This window comes from Callithrix jacchus, chromosome 7, assembly GCF_049354715.1.
Source record: "Callithrix jacchus isolate 240 chromosome 7, calJac240_pri, whole genome shotgun sequence".
NCBI lineage: Eukaryota > Metazoa > Chordata > Mammalia > Primates > Cebidae > Callithrix > Callithrix jacchus.
Window position 1 is genome coordinate 49,672,944 of NC_133508.1, and position 20,966 is coordinate 49,693,909.

The following is a 20,966-nucleotide window of genomic DNA, read 5'->3' on the forward strand; positions in this document are numbered from 1 at the left end:
AACAGGGCTGCCTCTGCATAGCCTCCACGCTGGGCTCTCCAAGGACTCAACAGGACATTTCCCGGAATAGAGCAAGGTCCACTGCCAGTATCACTTCCCACCCCTGCCCAGAAATAAACACCATGGGTCAGCAGTAACACGGGTGAGTGAGTCAGAGCTGGGTGTGCCTGAAGGCTGGGTCCACTAGCCCCAAGTGGGGCCTTCAGCACACCTTGGGACTTGGCCCCAATCCCTGCCCCAGGTTTCCCAAGTGGGGAGGACAAACTTGCTCCTGGCTCTTTTACCTTCCAGAACATGAAACTGACAGGATCCACTACGGTGGGCTGGATGATCTCTCGCCCAGGAAAGATGCCCCAAGTGACCGCGTTCGGCTGTAGCTCAGGGGCGTTGGTGATGTTTTCACCCTGAGGGCATGTGGGGTGGGGGTAAGACCCGGGCCAAGGACAACTGGAGTCCCACTGCTTGGACAGTCTTGAGTCACTGGGGCCATCTGTGCCTCCACTCCTGGCCTCTACTCTCCTTGTGCCTCTACTCCCAGCCTCCACTCTCCCTGTGCCTTCACTCCCAGCCTCCTCTACCTGCATCTGTGAATGACATCTCTCCCCACACAAGCCTGGACCTAGAGGCCATCCTGGCTGCATCCCCTCTCCTCCCTGAGCACCCCCTGCTCACTGTCTTATCCATTCCCTTTTGTCTAGCCCGCTGCTAGGACTGTATTTGGCTTGGGTCACTACAGGGGCCTCTTCTCCAGCCTTCCTGGCTCTGTCCTTCCCCAGTTCCTATCACCTGTCTGCCTGTCCACTGTGATTTGCCTAAAATAAAGCAGGAACCAACCCCACTGCTAGAGAAAGCTCCCCTTGCATTTAGGGAAAACTCAAATTCCAAGCAGGACACCATGACCTCTGCAGGCCCGGCCCCTGCGTAACACTCCAGCCTCTTCGGGGCCTTGTTCCGTTTCCCAGAAACCCCAGAGCTCACTGCCCCTGCCTGTCCTCTGCCCTGTCCCAGGAATACCCTTCTTTCCTGTTGCCCGACTCCTCTTTTTCCTTAGCAATTCCCACACATGACCCCTCCGAGAAGCCTGGCCTGGCCTCCCAGGTGAGATATCCCTCCTCTGGATCCAACAGCATCCCCTCCTGAACTTGACGGTCCCACTCACACTGGCTGGTGCTCACACAGTGATCTGCCTCCCTCACTAGGCTGGGAGCTCCTTAAGAGCAGGGCCCGGTTCTGCCTGTGTCAGTCTTGCATGACGCCTAGCCCAGGCTAGGTGCTGGGTGTTTGCTGAATGAAGAGCCTGGTGCTCTGTGGGACACCCGGGGCCTGACCTACCTTCACATTGACAAGGTGGTAATTAACCCGGAGCTCGTACTTCTTCAGCACCTGTAGAAGCGCTTCCGCTGTCTCACGGGAAGTGAAGAACTCTAAGTAGGCCTGTGGGGGCGAGAGGTGCCTGTCACCAACCCCACCCCTGCCAGATGCCCTTTTGCAGACACCTAAGGTATCAGGACTAGTGGTGGCCATGTGGGCAGAATAATGAACCGTGGCGTCATTATTAACAGGTACATAGGCAAAGGGTGAGGTGAGTGGGGAGGTGAGTTTCTCAGTCTGGACAGGTCTCAGGGCTATCGGCCACCCCTCTCCCAATCAGGCAGGGAAGGTTCCATGGAGAAGCCATTTCTGAACAGCGGCAAATGGTGTGACAAGTTGAGTCATGGGAGAGAAGCCTGACACATTCCATCCTCCCCAATCACTGCAAGGTGACAAGGACATGGAGGTCCTCTCTAGGACCAGTGTCTATCAGGAATTGAGCTGGGTTTACTCCAACTCATTTGCTAGAATGCTCCTAATACTGGAGGCTGGGCACAGCAATCCCAGACGAAAAGTGGGTTGGGGGAAGCTGAGCACGTTGGTTACTCTGACAGGAAACAGCAGAGCTGGTCCTTCAACTCAGGGCTTTCTGACTCCAGAGCCCACGGGCCTTGGTTCAGAACATAATTTTTTAACTCCAGCAGCCCTGGGAGAAAGGTGTCAGCTCAGGACAGTAGCAGCAGCTGCCTTTCAGGGAGTGCTTCCTGCTCTTCCCATGTGCCAAGTACTTTATATGCTTTGTTAGGTTTCACGCCCAGAACACAAGCTACATCCCATTTTACAGACAAGAAAATCAGGCTCAGAGAGGTTGGGTGACTTGCCTCCACAGGTCTGATTTTTTTTTTTTTTTTTTTGAGACAAGGTCTCACTTTGTGGGCCAGGCTGGAGTGCAGTGGTAGAAATCTGGCTTACTGCAGCCTCCACCTCTCGGGCTCAAGCGATCTTCTCATTCAGCCCAGGCACCTGGGACTACAGGCATGTACCACCATGCCCGGTACTTTTTGTAGAGATGTATTTTGTTGAGGGCATTTTTTGTTTCACTATGTTGCCTAGGCTGGTCTCGAACTCCTAGGCTCAAGTGATCCACTCGCCTTGGCTTCCAAAGTACTGGCCAGGCATGGAGCCCGGCCAGGTCTATCTGACTTAAAGTATCAGCTCCCATCTGGTCTGGTCCAGCTCATTCAAAATTAAGAGCCCAAGAGAGACAGGCTGCTCTGCCCTAAGCTCTGAGAAACTCCTGGGCGCTGGTCAAGTGGGGTCACCCCTCTGCCTCCCTACCACACCTTCTGGAAGACATAGCCCCCGCTGGGGCCCCAGCCCACGATGGGGTCGGAGGACGGCTTCCCGTTGATGTTGGGCTGCGAGTTGATGGTGAGGACACCCTGCCGGTTCACCCGCAGCAGCTCCTCCTTCAGCAGGCTGGTCTCGGCCGCCAGTGGCTCATCGTTCCAGGGCAGGCAAGTCACCTGGGAGAGAGGGTCAGCTGGCCGAGGTGATGATCACGTTTGGTACCTTGAGTCCTTCTCATGGCCCCCGACAAAGACCCAGCCTGTCTTTGCCTACCTAAGCCCTTCCAGGTTGGGGACCCCCAACTCACCCTTCTCCCTTTGCCAAGGTGCCATCCACAGCATGGAGAGGAGGGCACAGGGTGGGGGAGTCACAGCCCTGGAGCCTGGCCTGCAGCTGGGGTTGGGCCAGGGGTGGGGGATGAACCAGGGACCCCACCCCAGCATCACTCACTTTGTGGCCATTCCGGTTTGGCTCTCCAGAGAGGTAGTGTACAAAGACTTCGAAGACGCTTTCTTCACTGGGCAGCTCCTCCCCCCACATCTTCAGCAGCTCCTCCCTGGGAGACTTGCTCTTCAGGTAGAAGAGGTAGTAGTTCTTCAGCTCCCCAAAGGCAGGGGAGGAGGAATTGCCCCTGGCAGAGGGGTGCCCAGAGGTCACGGCACACGCCTGACCTGGGGCTCATGACAGAAGGCAGTGCCACCACATGCCCAGGAGGCCATTCCTGTAAATCCTGCCCTGACTCCTCCCAAGTCAACCACAAGCATGCAAACTCCTTCTGCCCTCCTCTTCCCAAGAACGAAGACGTATTTACAAGGAAGGTCTGCAGGCCCTCACCAGCGGCCGTTGGGGAACTCATCCCATTCCTGGGTGCGGTAGATATAACTCTTTGGTCTGGAGGCCCAGAAGATGGGACGTACATCTTCCTCTCGGCGCTTGGGGTGGGCGCTGAGAGCCCAGGGCAGGGGACGCCTGGGTGAGGATGGAGACAGAGAATTGAGACAAGGGATTGGCTAGAGGGAGCTGGAAGCAGGGGAGGACCAGGGAGGCTGGGTTCCTCCCTCTCACGCCCTCTGAGACTGGCGCCCTCGGTGTGCCTGGCTAACCATGGCACAGACACACATCTGTACCACCATGGGGAGCCAACACCATAGCTGGGACTGCTCTTGGACCCCCCTCTGGGGATCGCTGGGCCACCATCCTCACCTGGGGTCCTCAGTCCACAGGCCCAGGCGCTTCAGCACCTCTGTGGTGGCCACCTCGCGGTTGAGGGTGTAGAAGTGGAGGCCTGGCACCAAGCCGCTGGCCAGAAGCTCCCGGCACAGGCTCACGGCCAGCTCGATGCCATAGTTGCGGATGGCAGCATCGTTGTCTTTGATGGGCTCGATCACGTCCTTAATTTCCTGTGGCAACTCCAGCTTGGACAGCTTCACAAGCTGCCTAAGGGAGTGGTAGCCCTGTCCAAGACATGAGGGGCTGTGGCGGCTGTCAGCCAGCCCACCTCCCACCCTAAATACTTCTCCCCCTTCCATCCTCCATGCCAACCACAGTGTCAGGCAGAGAGACCCAGGAAATCTGATCATATTCCAGGAGCACACCTGGGCTTGGCCTGCTGTTTTCTCCCCCTTTCTCTTTTTTTAGAGACATGTCTCACTGCTTTCAAATGCCTGGGCTCAAGCCATCCTCCCGCCTCAGCCTCTCAAGTAGCTGGGACTATAGGCACATGCCACTAAGCCCAGCCTTCCCACTTTTCACAGAGTACAGCAGCTTCCCTAAGCATTCCAGCCTTGGGCTGAGCCAGCCTTTTAGCTCTAGATGTCTCTATTGATAACATGCTGTCATCTAACCCAGTTGTTCCCATGCTGCACTGAGCATCAGAATCACCTGCCAAACTCAAGAAGTAAAATACAAATTCCCAGGACCTCCCTCAGATTTCCTGGAAGTTCTGAGGAACTTCCAGGGGTGGGACATGGAGATCCATTTTTTGAAAAAACTTATCAAGTGGTTCTGATGACAGCCACATTTGGGAAACGCCGATTTAACCAGGATTTGCAATGAGAGTTAGAATCCCTGGCTGGGTGCAGTGGCTCACACTCGTAGTCCCAACACTTTGGGAGGCCGAGGCGGGTGGATCACAAGGTCAGGAGTTTGAGACAAACCTGGCCAACATGGTGAAACCCCGCCTCTACTAAAAATAAAAAAATTAGCCGGGCACAGTGGCGGGCACCTGTAATCCCAGCTACTTGGGAAGCTGAGGCAGGAAAATTGCTTGAACCTGGAAGGCAGAGGTTGCAGTGAGCTGAGATCGCATCGTGCCACTGCACTCCAGCCTGGGCTACAGAGTGAGACTCCATCTCAAAACAAACAAACAAAAACAAAGAGAGTTAGAATCCCTTTTGGTGACGCTTATTAGCCAAAGTACAACAAATCTCTCAAAAGACACTGTTGCTGGGATTTGGGGGGAAAATTAGAAGTAACTGAAACGGGGTAGCCAAGCAATGCTGTGCAAGTGCTGGACCTGACAGGAGATCCGGGAAGAACTCAGCGAACTCAGCACTCCACCCAGAGCCCCCAGCCTGTGCGAGGATGGCGCGGCGGGAGTGGGGTGGAGGGGGCTGATGAGCCCTCCTGGGCCCCTCACCTGGATGGGAAAGATCCCAGGGAGGATAGGGCAAGTGATGCCTACGTCAGTGCACGCCTTCACAAAGTGGAAGAATGTGTCAGCCTCAAAGAAAAGCTGCGTGATGACGAAATCGGCTCCGGCAGACACCTTCTCCTTCAAGTGCTTCACGTCAGCCTCAAAGCTCTCTGCATCAGGGTGGCCTTTGGGGTACCCTGCCAATAGGGGTGACAGTTGGGTGAGGCTGGCCTCCACCTGTTCAAGGCGAGGGATGGAGAGGTCAGAGGGACTAAGCAGAGAGTCCTCTGCTTTGGGTGCTCCAATCTTACACCTTCCAACAGCACAGCATGGCTTCAACTAAAACAGTGGGTGGCTGGGCTCATGACTGATATGCTTCCAACCCTGGAGATGACTCTTGGGGGCAGTGGCTCAGAGCCCCCTTTCCCAGAGTGGGGGTGGATTGCTCCAAACTCCCACACTGTCCTGCCTTGAGCAGCCAAGCAATTCAGGCCTGCACTTGGTGACCATGGAAAAGAGAAAATGCTACAGTTAGCACTGGTGGACAGCATCTGCTAAGCTTCACTTTTCTCTACGCACTGGATTAAAACATTGGTTTTAATATAACATTAAAACTCAGGGGTCCAAGATAGTGAAAAGCTAGAAACCAAGTCATATAAGGAAGAACTGAAGAAAGTGATGTTTTGTTCAAATAAAAGAGTGGATGGCCGGGTACGGTGGCTCACACCTGTAATCTCAGCACTTTGGGGGGCCAAGGCGGGAAAATGACCTGAGGTCAGAAGTTCAAGACCAGCCTGGCCAACATGGTGAAACCTGGTCTCTAATAAATGTACAAAAATTAGCCAGGCATAGTGGCAGGCACCTGTAATCTCTCAGCTACTCAGGATGCTGAGGCAGGAGAATTGCTTGAACGCGGGAGGTAGAGGTTACAGTAAGCCAAGATCGCACCATTGCACTCTAGCCTGCGCAAGGAGAGTGAAACTCTGTCTCAAAAAAAAAAAGAAAAGAATGACAAGAATGCAGACAGTCCTTTCAAATATCCAAAGGTCTGTCCTGGGGAGAAAGAAAAGATCCACCATAGGTGAGTTTTTTTGTTTGTTTTTTCAGAGACAGAGTGCTCTGTCGCCCAGGCTAGAGTGCAGTGGTACGATCACAGCTCACGGCAGCCTTAACTCCTGAGCACAAGTGATCGTCCCACTTCAGCCTCCTGAGTAGCTAGGACTACAGATACATGCTACCACATCCAGCTAATTAAAATTTTCAAAAATTAATTATTTATGTTTTAAAAGATGGGGTCTTGCCATCTGGCCCAGGCTTTTCTGGAACTTCTGGGATCCAGCAATCCTTCCACCTGGGCCTCCCAAAGTGCTGAGATTACAGACATGAGCCACTGCACCCAGCCCCCAGTCTGGTTCTTTATTAGTCATATTCTGTGTTGCTTCTGATGGCAGAACCAGCATCCGGTTCAGAGAGCTGTCTAGAGTACAAGCCACCGACAAAACAATGAGCTCCTGGAGCCTGAAAACACAGGGGCAGTGGCTTCCCATGTGCTGGGGAGGCTGAGGACAGGATTCCGGAATTGCCTGGGAGGTGGGACCAGATGTCCTGTAGGCTCCTTACTGGCTCTGTGAACTCTGACAGCTTCCCTAAATGACTAAACTTACTGGTACCCTTGCTTGGTCAGGGGCAAGGAAGAAGACCATAGGCCTTCCTGAAACTACACGGAGAGGGTTGTTTTCACCAGCCCAAGCCCAGGGCAGAACCCTGAGCCAGGCGGGAAGCCAAGCTGCTTTGCTCTGATAAGGCAGTTCTGAAAAAAAAAGAGTCATCAAAACTCCGAAACCCAGAGGCAACAAAAATGAATATATGAACTATTGTTTCAAGGGGTAAGGGAGTGGGTGATAAAGCACCTGGGCTCACGCTGTCAATAACAAAGCTGTTTTTCCAGTAGGAGTGTCAGAAACAACAAGGCTTTTTAACAGCTGAAACTATGGCTGTACTACCAAACTATCACCGAACAAATCTAGCATTTGATTACATATAGATTTTGCTATTTATTATGTTTTTCTATCATGAACAGCTGGGTGCTTTCTTTTAAAAAAATTTTTTTAAGTTTTTGTAAAGATGGGGTCTCACTCTGTTGCCCAGGCTGGTCTTGATCTCCTGGCCTCAAGCAATCCCCCTGCCTCAGTCTCCCAAAGCCCTGGGATCACAGGCATGAGTTACCATGCCCAACAGGCTGGTGTGTTCTAATCCACTGATCTTCATTACCCACTTTATAAGCAAAGCACGAAAGCAATCAGCAACTGTAAGCGCACAGCTTTGCTAGTTTCCAATCAGGATCGACTAACACACATCACTGGTGCACATTCCCCGATAACTGACTGTATTACGGCTGATACAACTGATGACAACTGAACAGTAAGACATGCCTGTTCTCTGACTCTGTATCAGTGCTTCCCAGACTTAGCACATAAACAGCCCTGTTGACACAAGAATGGACATGTCCATGGGGGGTTAGGGACAAGGCCAAAGTCACCCACAACAAGTTAATTTTCTTGAAGCCAAGTGGTTTTTTTTTTTAATTCACCTCACTTGAGATGCTACTCCATAATGCAGCCATGTTTAACATAAAAATGGTAGGATTTCTCCCAAAATATTGGCGGAACACTGTCATTCCAGAAGATGTGCCAATCCCGGGACTTCCTGTCCCTGGTGCACACTGCCTGCCTCACCATACCTGGGCCCCATCTGAGACGCTGAGGGCTCAGTCCCAGCCTTCAGTTTCAAGAATGGGAGGGAAGTCCAACCCACCCATTTCTGTCAGTGAACCTGGCCTTGTGGCAGTGGCCAATGGAACCAGAGTGGAGCCCATGAATTCCCTCTCTTGGGAATTTAGAACGGATGCCCATCCATTAGCCTGGGGGACTGGCTGGAACGGATACTGTACATTCAGGAGCAGGCCAACTGTGCGGAAAAGCATGGGCATCAGGTCTCCCAGACGAAGCACAGATGTGTAATGGGAAGTGGAGATGAGGGACCCTGTGGTCCCCAGGGGAATGAGGGGGGCCCTGCTTTCTGACCTCTTCCAGTGCCTTGTGAGGCCTGGGGCCATTTCCTGACCTTGGGTTCCCTGCCCTCTGGAGTCCTGTTAGTAAATATTCCTCTTTTGTGGATTTCTTTTCTTTTCTTTGAGATGGAGTCTTGCTCTGTCACTGAGGCTGGAGTTCAGTGGCATGATCTCCATATAAGGCAACCTCCGCCTCCTGGGTCCAAGAGATTCTCCTGCCTCAGCCTCCCGAGTAGCTGGGACTACAAGTGTGCACCACCAGGCCCAGCTAACTTTTGTATTTTTAGTAGAGATGGGGTTTTGCCATGTTGGCCCGGCAGGTCTCAAACTTCTGACCTCAGGTGATCTGCCTGCCTTCGCCTCCCATAGTGCTGGGATTACAGGAATGAGTCACTGCACCCGGCCCCCTCTTTTGTTTTAAAGAAAAGAACAGGGCTGAGAAGCAGGCTATGGGCACAGCCAGGCAGAGGAACAAAAAAAAATCTATCGGTGGTGGCAGGCCCAGGAGGGGGGTGGGTGATACAAGGGCAAGGACATGGTGCATTTCCCTCTGCATGTCCCTCATCAGGCATGGCCCTGTAGGTGCACCTGAACTGAACACTGACAGGCTCTCTGGGCATCTCAGCCTCCCTCATTCCATCCCCGTACCAGGATGATCCAGCCACTCACCTGCCACACAGATGTCAAAGTAGTCACCAAACTCACTTCGGATGTGCTTCACCAGGTCCACCGCGTGGTTGAAGCCTCCCTCCTCCTCTTCCCACTGGTCACCTGTGGGGTCTGCAGGGTTGGTGGAGGTCATGGTCACTGGGTCTCAACAGAGAGCCTTTCTGTTCCCTCTACCTAGCCCCGGCACCCAGGACTGTGAGTCCCCGGAAGGCAGAAACTTCCTATTATTTAAGTTGGTCTCTTCTCTTTCTAGCACTTGGTAGACAGCAGGAGGGAAGACAGCGGCCCACCACTGCAATATTCCCTGCACGCTGACCTGTGCAGGTGGAGAACAGGAGACCACCGCTGCTCCTCGCTGTGCCTGGAAGATTGGAGAGCCCTTCCCTACTTCCACCTGGGCATGCTTGTTACCCTCTCCCATCCCATGGCCTTGGGGCTCCTGCCTCCTGGGAGAATTTTCTACTCATCTCAAGTGAAGGGGTCTTGTGGTGGGAGCCTAAAGCCACAGGCTCCCACCCTTCAGGCTCCCTCTTCCCACTCTTGGGTGGCCTGATGACAGCAGGCACCAGAGGGATAACCAGCTATTCTCACTCCTGGACAAAAGCCAGAATGGCACTCTGCAATTGGGCCAAGCGCTGGGTGCAGCCAGCAATCGATGAAGCTGTGTAGGCAGGGCAGAGGGTTATCAGGCAGTGACTGCATTTGAGACGGAACGGGGTCAAGAGGTGGAAGAGGTGGCTGCTGCTGTATGGTGCCCAGGGTGACTCACTCCCCACGATGCCTACTGACACTACTGGTGGGGATGGGATCCTGTGCATCCTCAGTGGGGGCCCAGGGAGAAGTAAAGGACGTTTCAGGGACCCAAGTGGCTTTTGGGAAAACCAGAACCCAGTGTGTGGGGCAGTGCTGTTTCCATACCTCCCCGCAGCGCCAAGATGTTCTTCAGGCCCAGCTGCTTGGCTTTGTGCAGATGGCCCGTGATCTCCTCCAGGCGCTGATGGCAGCAGGTCATGTGCAGGATGGTCTCCAGGCCACAGTAGTTCACAGCGGTGCTGGCGATCATCATGGAGGAGGTCTCCTTGTCTGAGCCAGGGTCACCTGCTGGATGCCAGGTCACATCTATGAAGAGGGGGCCGCCTGCCGCCATCCGGTCAAACCTGTAGGGGGTTTGTTTCTGAAGAGAGGTTCCAGGGAATATACCACCCCTCACTGCCTTCCCATGAGGCCCGGGAGTTAGAGAAGCATAAATGAAGGTTGGAGACAGACCAATCAGTGTTCATATTCTGGCTTTGCTACACACAGATGTGTTATCTTGGGTAAATTACTTAATCTCTGTGAGTTCTGTTTCTTTATTTATAAGATGCAGCAGATAACAGCACCCACTTCATAATAACACTAGGAGGCTAAGCACAGTGGCTTACGCCTGCAGTCCCAGCATAGGCGTGAGCCACTGGGACTACACTTTGGGAGGCCAAGGAGGGCAGATCACTTGAGGTCAGGAGTTCAAGACCAGCCTGGCCAACATGGTGAAATCCCAACTCTACTAAAAATACAAAAAATAGCTGGGTGTGGTGGCGGGCACCTGTAATCACAACTACTTAGGAGGCTGAGGCAGGAGAATCACTCGAATTGGGAGGCAGAGGTTGTAATGAGCCGAAATCACACCACTGTACTCCAGCCTGGGCCACAGAGATCTCAAAAACAAACAAACAAACAAAGCAGCAGTGACAACAAAAACCATGATAACGGCAGGAGAATATGACAGCAGCTAGTTCCACAGCACTTAGAACAGTGCCTGGTGTACAAACACTCAGTAAATGTGAGGTGCTGTTATGATCCCTATTACGGAGGTAAGACACAACAACAGCGCCACCATTTTGTGTGAGAGCAGCACTTCAGACTCTTCCCAGTGCTCGCCTGTTTATTATCTCGGGTGAATTAAGACATCATAGTTGAGAGGGGAATCCTAACTGCGTCAAGCACAGCCTCGCTGTAGGAACAGTTAGAAAGATGGCCGGCAGACTCACGTTTCTTTCATGCCACCGCCCCACCCAGCCCTGTGCAGCAGCTCACAGTTGTGCAGACCAAGGCCAAGTTCTGAAACAAGACTCGAAAGCCTGGATGTCTGTAGTATAAGCTATCGCAGTGTGTTTAAACAGTCTTGTGCATTTAAACTTCAAAATCTCGGGAGTGACACGTGAAAAGTGCAAACAGTAAAAGGCATAAACTTTTAAAAAGGAATTGAAAGTTGTGAAGTGCTAACTTAATTTGGTTGGCATTTCTAGATTTCAAGAAACATAATCCAAATTCCTAACTTGCTGAAAACATGCTCACTGCTTTGTGACTTCCTAAACTGCACTCGTGATCTAGCCCCCAAAGTTCCACCAAAGAATCTAGTTTGAGAATCATTTTTAACCCATTGAAGAATGTGTCTAAAATACCCTTGACACTGTGGAGGGACTTTTACAGGCAATGGAGAAGTTGCAGATCAGATGACCCACTCTGCCTTCTCCTTCCTGCCCCCTCTGGCTGCTTTTCTCTGCCAGGTTAAAGGACAGCCCAGCCTCAGGGCTGACAGTTCACTCCGCAGGCACCACCACCCTTCTGTTCCCCCCCACCTTAACCTTGCATCAATTTACCTTGAGATGAGGTTGACAGCTCCCTCAGCAGTTCGAGGAGGGAAGAATTCCAAGGAGAACCACTTGTCACCAGATTCCATGCGCCGCCTCATCTTCTCCCGGAGTCTCTCATGCCGATCAGGGTCCAGGCCCGGGGTGGAACATCTCGAACTGTCTTTGGAGCTCTCGCTGCCACTGCTGGCATTCCCCTCCAAGCAGGGGTTCAGGCTGCCGTTTCCTCTGGCTTCGTTCACCATTGCTGGGTTCCTGCTACACGGGGTGGGGCAGGGAGCATCAGGGGGTGGGCAGGCACACCCCAGGCACATCAAGGTACCTGAGTGCCAGGTTCAAGCAGGAGGTGCTGTATTTCCATACAGGAAGAAGGCCAAAAAAGGTGACACTGCCCCCTCCCAGTGGTTCCATGCTCTGCAGGCTACAGCTGTTGGGGCCGCCTTACTCAAAGCCTTGCTCTCGGCTGCTGCCAGGCTCCTTGCATGCAAGGCAGCCCCCACCCGGTACTACAACATACTCCTCAATGACAGCTACCTGATAGAAGGTGGCACAGAGAACCTCACGCTGCCGGCCTGCGAGGCCCGTATTCCTAGCGAGGGGCAGTAGTGCCCAGCTGGGAGGACCCTGGCTTTTCGATGGTCCATCTCTGCCAGCTCAGGCCCACAGTGAGTGGGGAGGGAACAGAGGCACCTTCCCCAGCGGGTGTGTTCAACTGGGCGGAGCTGTGACAAAGGAAGAAGCTTGAGCTCTGAGCCAGCGAAAGGGGGTGGAGTAAGGCTTCCAGGCAAGGAGGGAGGGCTGGGTTCTAGTAGGGGAAGGCAGGGGGAAGGAGGAGGAAGGAGGGGGAAGGAGGGGCAGAGACTGCAGGGGTTGGTGGAGATGAGGCCAACAGGCTTTCAGGGATACCAGATCACCCTCCCAAGAAGGAACTGCTCGTGCTGGCTGGCTTTGCCTGGAACATCTGTTACTTGAAAAGGTTTGTGTGCAGGATGGAAGGGGTGAGGGCTTGACTATGCAGCCAAATTTCTCCTGAGTTCATGCTACTCCAAAAAGACCATGTCATGGGTTAGAACTGGACACTGGTCGTGTTTCAAAAATAGCCAGACCCCAGTTCAGTTAAGGGCACGAATTTATGTCCAACTCAGAACAAAAGCTGCCCCATCTGTGCTTGCCTGGCAAGCTGGTTTTCTTACACACCACTGAATTCAATTAAAATCACCACAGTGATCCAGTTTCCGGGGAGGCTGAGGCAGAAGGATCACCTGAGCCTAGGAGTTCGATGCCAGCCTGGGCAACATAATGAGACTCATTCTCTTAAAAAACAAAAAAACACACCTGTAAGCCCGGCACTTTGGGAGGCCAAGGCGGGGTGTGGGGGGCGGTCACCTGAGGTCAAGAGTTCAACACCAGCCTGGTCAACATGGTAAAACCCCGGCTCTACTAAAAACATAAAAATTAGCCAGGTGTGGTGGTGGGTGCCTGTAATCCGAGCTGCTCAGGAGGCTGAGGCAGGAGAATCGTTTGAACCTGGGAGGCAGAGGTTACAGTGAGCTGAGACTGCGCCACTGCACTCCAGCCTGGGCAACAAGAGCGAAACTCCGTCTCAAAAAAAAAAACAGAAACAATCACAGCCGCCAGGGCAGCGAAAGCCAGACCAACAGAGGGCATAGTGCCATCTGGCAGTTTGGTAAAGAAAATAAACACTTCAAAACGTGCACAGCAAGGGGCACACACAGTATGAAATCGGTGTGTGGTGACATGGCGTGACAGAGACGACCAGGTCAGGTTCATTTCTTTCAGACTGTCCACCACTAAGCCCCTGTACCTAACCATTTGGGGTCTTAGACTCTTTTGAGAATCGGATTAAATTCACTGCTCCCCTCCCCTGAAACACACACACACAGGTGCACAGACTACACATGGACACATCCAAAGACAAGGAGTTGATTCCTGACTGAGAACCCTGGGCCAATGCTTTCTTCCCCTAGAGCTTCTCTCTGATTCTGACCTCTAACTCCAGATTCTCAATGGGGATGGCGGTGGGGAGTGAGGAACGCGGATAACAGCGAGAGCAGCCAGTTGGTCTTTCTCCAGCGCTTGAAGGAGTGCCTCATTAACTGCCTGCTGGAACAGAACCTACAGTGGGAGGAGGCTGAACCACCTGCAAAACCTCTGATCTTCAAAGACTTATTGCATTCCTGTACATGCTAGGCACGTGCCACATTTGTAAGCCAACACCCACGATTTATCCGTTTCCAGCTGGACTCCCATAGCACCCTAGGTTGTAACTGCGGGTTAACAGGCCTGTCTCGTCTCTCCCCCTAGTTCCTTGAGACCAGGACCGTGTCCTGCCTGGGGTATCCCCAGGGTTTGGCACACGGTGATAGCCAACATTCACTGAGCGCCAACAGGCCAGGTGCTGCCACTCTCAAAATAAGCCTCTGCCATCCTAGTCTGTGCTAAGCACCCACGACTCCCAGAAGGGTCCTGGCGGAATCCCGGGCACAGCGGGACGCAGTGGGCGTCAGGGACCGCAGTGCCCTAGGCCCAGCGCTCTTCTCCAGGTACTCGTCGGAGAAACAGGTTTAAAAAGCAGGAGCCAGAAGCCGTCTCGGCGCCCGGGTGGCCGAGAATCGAGTAACCAGGTCACTGGGTCACCAATAGGGGTGGGGACACGGGCTCTGGCCGGTCAGCGAGGCGGGATCGTCACCCCTGGCTCAAGGGCCCCTCAATCCAGGCAGGAGCCAAAGTGAATCATCGCCTAGGGGTTGGAGGTCACTGATTACACTAGTCAAGCAAAGAGTGCGCGGAGGGGGCGGCCTCCGCAAGAAGAGGGGCGGGCCGGCCTCCAGCGCTCCCCGCCCACAAGCATGTCCCGGCCCCTGAAAGGGTGTTCGCCGGCTCCAGGATCTCCCTCCCGGCTACCCGAGCCTCGCGGTCACTCACCCTCCAGTCCCGGGTGACTCGGAACTCTCGCCCGCCGGCCGCAGCAGGGTGGCCGTTGAGAGGCGGGGAACGCAGTGGAGGGGAGCGGCACAGGGGTCGGGTTGCTGGAGAGGCGGGACTACAGGGCGGAAACCACCCTTGCGGGCGACCGGAAGCCCCACCTCCAACATGGCCGCGCCCACGGGTCTCGTTGGAGGCCGTGCCTTTACCGTCATGTGACGCGAGCCCTCGCCCCACCCGTCTGCAGCCACTCCCGGTCTCAGTCTCAGAGCTCGAGAGGGCCACGTGACCGTCCCGGGGCCAGTCACGTGAGGCGCGGATCCTGGGTGGGAGGGGGTTGGCACAGGGGTCCAGAGTGGCAGTAAAGGAGGAAGATGGCGGGGTGCAGGGGGTCTCTGTGCTGCTGCTGCAGGTGGTGCTGCTGCTGCGGTGAGCGTGAGACCCGCACCCCCGAGGAGCTGGTAAGGAGCGGGCGGAGCCGGGCTGGGGAGGGGGCGGTTGCTAAGGGACTGAGAGAGGCGTTGCCGGGGGTGGGGCCGGGACGATTTGGGCCCGCTGGTGGCAGCCGGTGGGGCCTGGGGACTGCAGCCGGGGCTCTCGAAGCGTCTGCCCTGCTTGACGTGCCCAATTCTGGGGTCTTTTCTCATAACCCCTCCTGGAATCTGAGGGAGAATCCAGGTCAGCTCCAGTTAATCCCACCCGTGTTTCTTTTTCTTTCATCTGAAAAGAGTTTTGAAGGAAACAAGCGTTTTCAGAATGAGCTTCTTCACAGGACTTTGTGCTTATCCTGCGGCTGTTTTAGCTTCTCCAGCCCCTTCTCACTATATCCATCACCCTTTCTGGGTCACTGACAGCCCAGCTTCCCACTGCAAAGCATCCTGGGAAAACTTGAGTTGTGTTCTCAGAGTTGACAAGTCCCTTCTGATTTCACATATGTCACACTGTCAGATGGAACGTGAGTTTTTCCCTTTTCTTCAGCTGACATCGGACATCTTTGAGGTGTCCTGAAGAGGAGGGTGGCTGTTTGGTGGGAGACTCTATCAGTGGAAATGAAGAGCTCAGCTGATGGCTGTAGATCCTCACCCCTCAAAGGTTTTTTTGAGGGCTGGTTCCTATTTCGTAATGGCTCCAGATGATTTAGAAGCTAGCTACTGAGTTCAGTAAACACGTTGTTTCATTCTTAACCACTAAAAAGGGCTCCTTCTTCGGATCTGTTTTTCTAGACCATCCTTGGAGAAACACAGGAGGAGGAGGATGAGATTCTTCCAAGGAAAGACTATGAGGTGAGCTCCTTTGATACTGCTTGGGTGACTAACGTAGCAGGTTCCAAAAAGTGGCCTGGTCATTTTAGCCGAAACATTATGATTCCAACTAGAGATGCGCTTTGACCTTCTATCCTAGGGAGTGAATGGGTAAGGGATAATTCCTTCTGGGAAAGAGACTGTTTAACAAGCCTTTTTCTCACCTTAACCCCTAAACAAGGTCCACTGTTTTTACACATTTATGAATCTGTGGCATCTTAACCTGGAGAGAGTATGTATTTGCCATTAAACTGCTTTTATAGCTTACAGAGAGACCTAGAGTGAAAGGCACTGACAGTATGTGCTCCTAACAGGTGTGTGCTCATAAACTGTTAAGGAGGCCTTGCTTCTCTTCTAAAAGAGCTTGCTTTTTAGATATTTTCTTTCTTTTTCTTTGAAACAGAGTTTCACTCTTGTTGCCCAGGTTGGACTGCAATGGCGCAATCTCAGCTAACCACAACCTCCGCCTCTGGGTTCATGCGATTCTCCTGCCTCAGACTCCTGAGTAGCAGGTTTAAAGGCATGTGCCACCTTGTCCGGCTAATTTTGTATTTTTAGTAGAGATGGGGTTTCTCCATGTTAGTCAGGCTGGTCTCGAACTCCCAACCTCAGGTGATCTGCCCACCTCGGCCTCCCAAAGTGCTGGGATTACAGGTGTAAGCTACCTTGCCTGGCCTTTTGTTTATGTTTTTTGTTTTTGAGACAAGAGTCTTGCTCTGCCACCCAGGCTGGAGTGCAATGGTGCAGTCTCTGCTTACTGCAACCTTCACCTCCCAGGTCAAGCGATTCTCCTGCCTCAGCCTCCTGAGTAGCTGGGATTACAGGTGGCACCACCACACCTGACTGGTTTTTATATTTTTAGTAGAGGTGGGGTTTCACCATGTTGACCAGGCTGGTCTCAAACTCTTGACCTCAGGTGATCCGCCCGTCTCAGCATCCCAAAGTGCTGAGATTACAGGCGTGAGCCACTGCACTTGTCCAACTTTTCAGATTATTTTCTTGCTCAAGCAGCTTCTCTGTGACTGTTCCCGATTGAAGTTCCAACTTTCATGTATGGGATTCTTAGAGTGTGTGTTTTTAGTAAAGCCAGCACTGCTGGGGTAAAACAACATGCATGACTTTTTATCATTCTTTTTTTTTTGTTTTGAGATAGAGTCTTGCTCTGTCACCCAGGCTGGAGTACAATGGCACAATCTCAGCTCACTGCATCCTCTGCCTCCTGAGTTCAAGCCATTCTTCCTCAGCCTTGAGTAGCTGGGATTATAGACACACGCCACCATGCCTAGCTCATTTTTGTATTTTTAATGGAGATGGGGTTTCACTGTGTTGATCAGACTGGTCTCAAACTCCTGACCTCGTGATCCACTTGCCTCGGCCTCCCAAAGTACTGGGATTACAGATGTGAGCCATTGCGCCCAGCCTTCAATTCTTAAACTGTGTACTTAAAGAAGGTAGAGAGAAGCCTATGACCCCATTCCTGAAAAGATGACTATTAACACCTTACTAAATATCTTTTTAAATCCTTAGCCATGTTTTGATACACATGCTTTTTTAAATGCATGCTGTTTTTAAGTAACAAAAATGAGATTCCACTAAATCAACTATTCTAACTTGTCCCACTCGCTCCCTTTATTACACTTTTTGTATCACTAGGTAATTTTCCACAGTCTTTTTAAACAGGAATAGTATTTTATTGTGCCACAATTTATTTACTCTGTCTTGAGTTTCTTCTGACTTTTCTGTGTCATGAACTGCGTAGTGGTGGGCATCCATCTATCTACCCATCCTTTCCTGCCCATGCTTAATTGCTTCCAGTTCTTGGAACTAATCATGTGTATGTCTAATGCCTTTTAAAAATGCCATATGGGGCTAGGTGCAGTGGCTCACACCTGTAGTCCCAGCACTTTGGGAGGCCAAGGCTGGTGGATCACCTGAGGTCAGGAACAGCCTGGCAAACATGGCAAAACCCCATCTGTACAAAAAATACAAAAATTAGGTGGGCGTGGTGGCATGCGTCAGTAATCCCAGCTACTAAGGAGGCCGAGGTGGGAGAATTGCTTGAATCCGGGAGGCCCAGGTTGCCGTAAGCTGAGATTGTGCCACTGCACTCCAACCTTGGCAACAGAGCAAAATTCTGTCTCAAAAAAACGTCATATGGACTTAAAAAACCCAATATACTAGACAATAACATACCCAGGCTAACTTTCTTTCTAATATTTCATTTTATTTTTGCTGTAGAATTTAATGTCAACATTAGGATTTGTGGTGTAGCGCTTTTTTTTAACTTTTATTATGGAGGATTTCAACTATATGCAAAAACAGAGAGAATAATCTATTCAAACCCCTTGTCCTCATCACACACCTTCCACAGTGATTCAGCTCAAGCCCGGTCTTCTTTTGTCTCTGCTTTCATTATTCACTTCTCCCTTCCCATATTATTATTACATTTTGATTATATGTGTGTATGTGTGCATGCGTGTGTGTATTTTAAAGTAAAGACAGTCTCCCTATGTTGCCCAGGCTGGTGTCAAAATCCTTGACACCAGCAATCCTCCCATGTCAGCCTACCAAAATTCTGGGATTACAATAATGACCTACCATACCTGGCTTCCCTTCCCATTTTATTTTGAAAGAAATTCTGTACATCATATTATTTCACCCATAATTCAATATGCATCTCTAATGGATATGGACTTTTAAAAAGCATTTCCCAATACTATTATTACCACTTCTAAAAAAAATAGCAATTTCTTTTCATCAAATATCTACTGTCCAGATTTTCCAGTTTTCTTGTAAATGTTATATGTATTTTAATTTTGTTTGAATCAGGTTCCAAAATGATCCTTTTGTATTTGTTTAATAGATTTGTTAAATCTCTTTTCATCTGTGGGTTCTTACTTCTTTTTTTTTTTTCTTTGTAAGTTATTTGACAACATAATTAGGACCCTGGGATTTTCTACTGTCTGGATTTTGCCATTTGGACCTGTTTGTACAGTTGAATGTGCTACCATGATGGGACTGCTTTGAATGAACCAAAAAGCACTGTATCTACTGCTATGTTTTCTTCTATTTCTTTCTTCTTTTTGTTTTTGAGATGGGGTCTCACTCTGTTGCCCAGGCTGGAGTGCAGTGGCTCAATCTCGGCTCACTGCAACTTCCACCTTGCCTCAGGTTCAAGCAATTCTCTTGCCTCAGCCTCCCAAGTAGCTGGGATTACTGGTGCCTGCCACCACGCCCGGCTAATTTTTGTATTTTTAGTAGAGATGGGGTTTCACCATGTTGGCCAGGCTGGTCTTGAACTCCTGACCTCAGGCAGTCTGCCTGCTTTGGCCTCCCAAAGTGCTGGGATTACAGGCCTGAGCCACCATGCCTGGCCATTTTCTTTTTCACAAGTATTTGTTTCCTTGTACAGAGTTGGGAGGTTTGCAGGAATTTGTATAAGATAATCTGTATTGTTCTGTCACCTTGTGCTCCCTCACTGAACCCTTTTATATCATTGTGACTGTATTACCAGGACTGAGACTGTCTCACAGTCTTTATCCTATTTCTAGGAGCTCACCAAGGCTTCCCCATTGACCATACTGTTACCCAGGCTCCTTCACTCCTTCTACTAAATTGCACGTACATTTGTAATGCACGTGCCTTCAGCTGATATTCATATTCATGTAAATTTTTGTTGTTGTTGTTGTTGTTTTTCGAGATGGAGTCTTACTCTATCGCCCAGGCTGGAATGCAGTGGTGGTGCAGTCTCAGCTAACCTCCACCCCCATGAGTTCAAGCTATTCTCCTACCTCAGCCTCTCTAGTAGCTGGGACTACAGGCATGCACCACCACTCATGGCTAATTTTTGTATTTTAGTAGAGACAGGGTTTTACCATGTTGGCCAGGCTAGTCTCAAACTCCTGACCTCAGGTGATCACCCACCTCAGCCTCCCAAGAGTGCTGGGATTACAGGTGTGAGCCACTGCACCCAGCTATATTCATGTACATTTCACGGGTTAATGTTATTTTCATGTTAGTCATTAATATTTCTCAACCATCTTCAAGTATGAGCTTCTTGAGGGCATTTGCTTTGTGTAAGAGCAAATTCATTCAGGCACTTAATCAGAAAAGTCTGGATTTTATTTATGAAATAAATCAACTTTATTTTTTGTTGATTTATTAAATAAAGTATAATAAAGAGGGGGTGAGTGGGACAAAAAGAATTGATTTAGTGGAATCTCATTTTTGTTACTTAAAAAAACATGTATTAAAAGCATGTATATAAACCATGGATAAGGACGTAGAAAGATATTTAGTAAGGTATTAATAGCCATATTTTTATGAATGGGGTTATAGGCTTTTCACTACCTTGTTTGATAGTCAGTCAACTAGAAAACCCTTCTGTTGAATATCTTTCTAAAAAGTGCCCCTTCTCCTTCCTGTCTCAGGAAGAGTTCATTGCACATATTTCACTCTTTCTTTGATAAATTGGGGGCTTATGTTAGAATCCCATTTTGACATCCATTCTGATTATAGGTGGTTTGAATAATAATAACTTTCTGTGAGATGTGCCGTTACAAACAGGAATGTTTTCACGCAGGTCACAGTCTATGTTGTACCTTTGAATTAGAAAGAGGCACCCTCAGGATGTGAGACTTAGAATTAAAGGCCTCCCCCACCGGCCATAGCAGCACCCCTAGCTCACAGCCAGTGGAAGGTGGTTTTGGTGTGAACACTACAGTGCTCCTTCCTGGTTGAATTGGGGCTGGTTGAGCCTCCACCTTCCTCCCCAGCCTGCCAGCTGCCATTTTGCTCATAACCCCCTGTAATAGCCCTGCAAGACACCTATAAAATTTTATTTTTTAAAAAAGTTGTTAGTCCCCTAAACCAAAGAGCAACATAGACTGCAGAAATAAAAAATAAGTTAGTCATAGCAAAGGAGAAGTAACCGTATCTGGGTTTTTTTGTTTTGTTTTGTTTTTTGAGATGGAGTCTCGCTCTGTCGCCAGGCTGGAGTTCAGTGGCGCAATCTTGGCTCACTGTAACCTCTGCCTCCTGGGTTCAAGCAATTC

At 50.9% G+C, this 20,966-nt stretch overlaps 2 protein-coding genes across 10 annotated transcripts in view; one reads left to right on the top strand and one right to left on the bottom strand.

Moving 5' to 3' along the window:
• The window catches only part of MTHFR (methylenetetrahydrofolate reductase), a 20,220-nt gene extending 5,482 nt beyond the window's left edge, over positions 1-14,738 (bottom strand). Inside the window, exons 1-13 of one of the 6 annotated variants that reach the window (XM_035307747.3) lie at positions 14,612-14,738; positions 13,674-13,786; positions 12,200-12,387; positions 11,675-11,920; positions 9,954-10,192; positions 9,036-9,146; positions 5,300-5,493; positions 3,865-4,115; positions 3,496-3,630; positions 3,112-3,292; positions 2,655-2,837; positions 1,333-1,434; positions 285-404 (exon numbers count right to left, since the gene is read on the bottom strand). In XM_035307747.3, the coding sequence (XP_035163638.3) occupies positions 285-404; positions 1,333-1,434; positions 2,655-2,837; positions 3,112-3,292; positions 3,496-3,630; positions 3,865-4,115; positions 5,300-5,493; positions 9,036-9,146; positions 9,954-10,192; positions 11,675-11,920; positions 12,200-12,309 (1,872 nt within the window). In that variant the 5' untranslated portion in view covers positions 12,310-12,387; positions 13,674-13,786; positions 14,612-14,738. Of the gene's footprint in view, positions 1-284; positions 405-1,332; positions 1,435-2,654; positions 2,838-3,111; positions 3,293-3,495; positions 3,631-3,864; positions 4,116-5,299; positions 5,494-9,035; positions 9,147-9,953; positions 10,193-11,674; positions 11,924-12,199; positions 12,388-13,673; positions 13,787-14,611 lie in introns of all 6 variants that reach the window. The other 5 variants (XM_035307745.3, XM_035307749.3, XM_035307748.3 and 2 more) reach the window with 5 other exon arrangements.
• Positions 14,739-14,913: 175 nt separating this feature from the next.
• The window catches only part of CLCN6 (chloride voltage-gated channel 6), a 40,024-nt gene continuing 33,971 nt past the window's right edge, over positions 14,914-20,966 (top strand). For 2 of the 4 annotated variants that reach the window (XR_621562.5, XM_009000411.5), the window contains exons 1-2: positions 14,914-15,072; positions 15,835-15,894. Coding sequence is in view for 1 of the 4 variants with exons in the window: in XM_009000411.5 (XP_008998659.1) it covers positions 14,986-15,072; positions 15,835-15,894 (147 nt within the window). In the remaining 3 variants the exon portion in view is untranslated. Of the gene's footprint in view, positions 15,073-15,143; positions 15,290-15,479; positions 15,567-15,834; positions 15,895-20,966 lie in introns of those variants that run through there. The other 2 variants (XM_035307750.3, XM_078330386.1) reach the window with 2 other exon arrangements.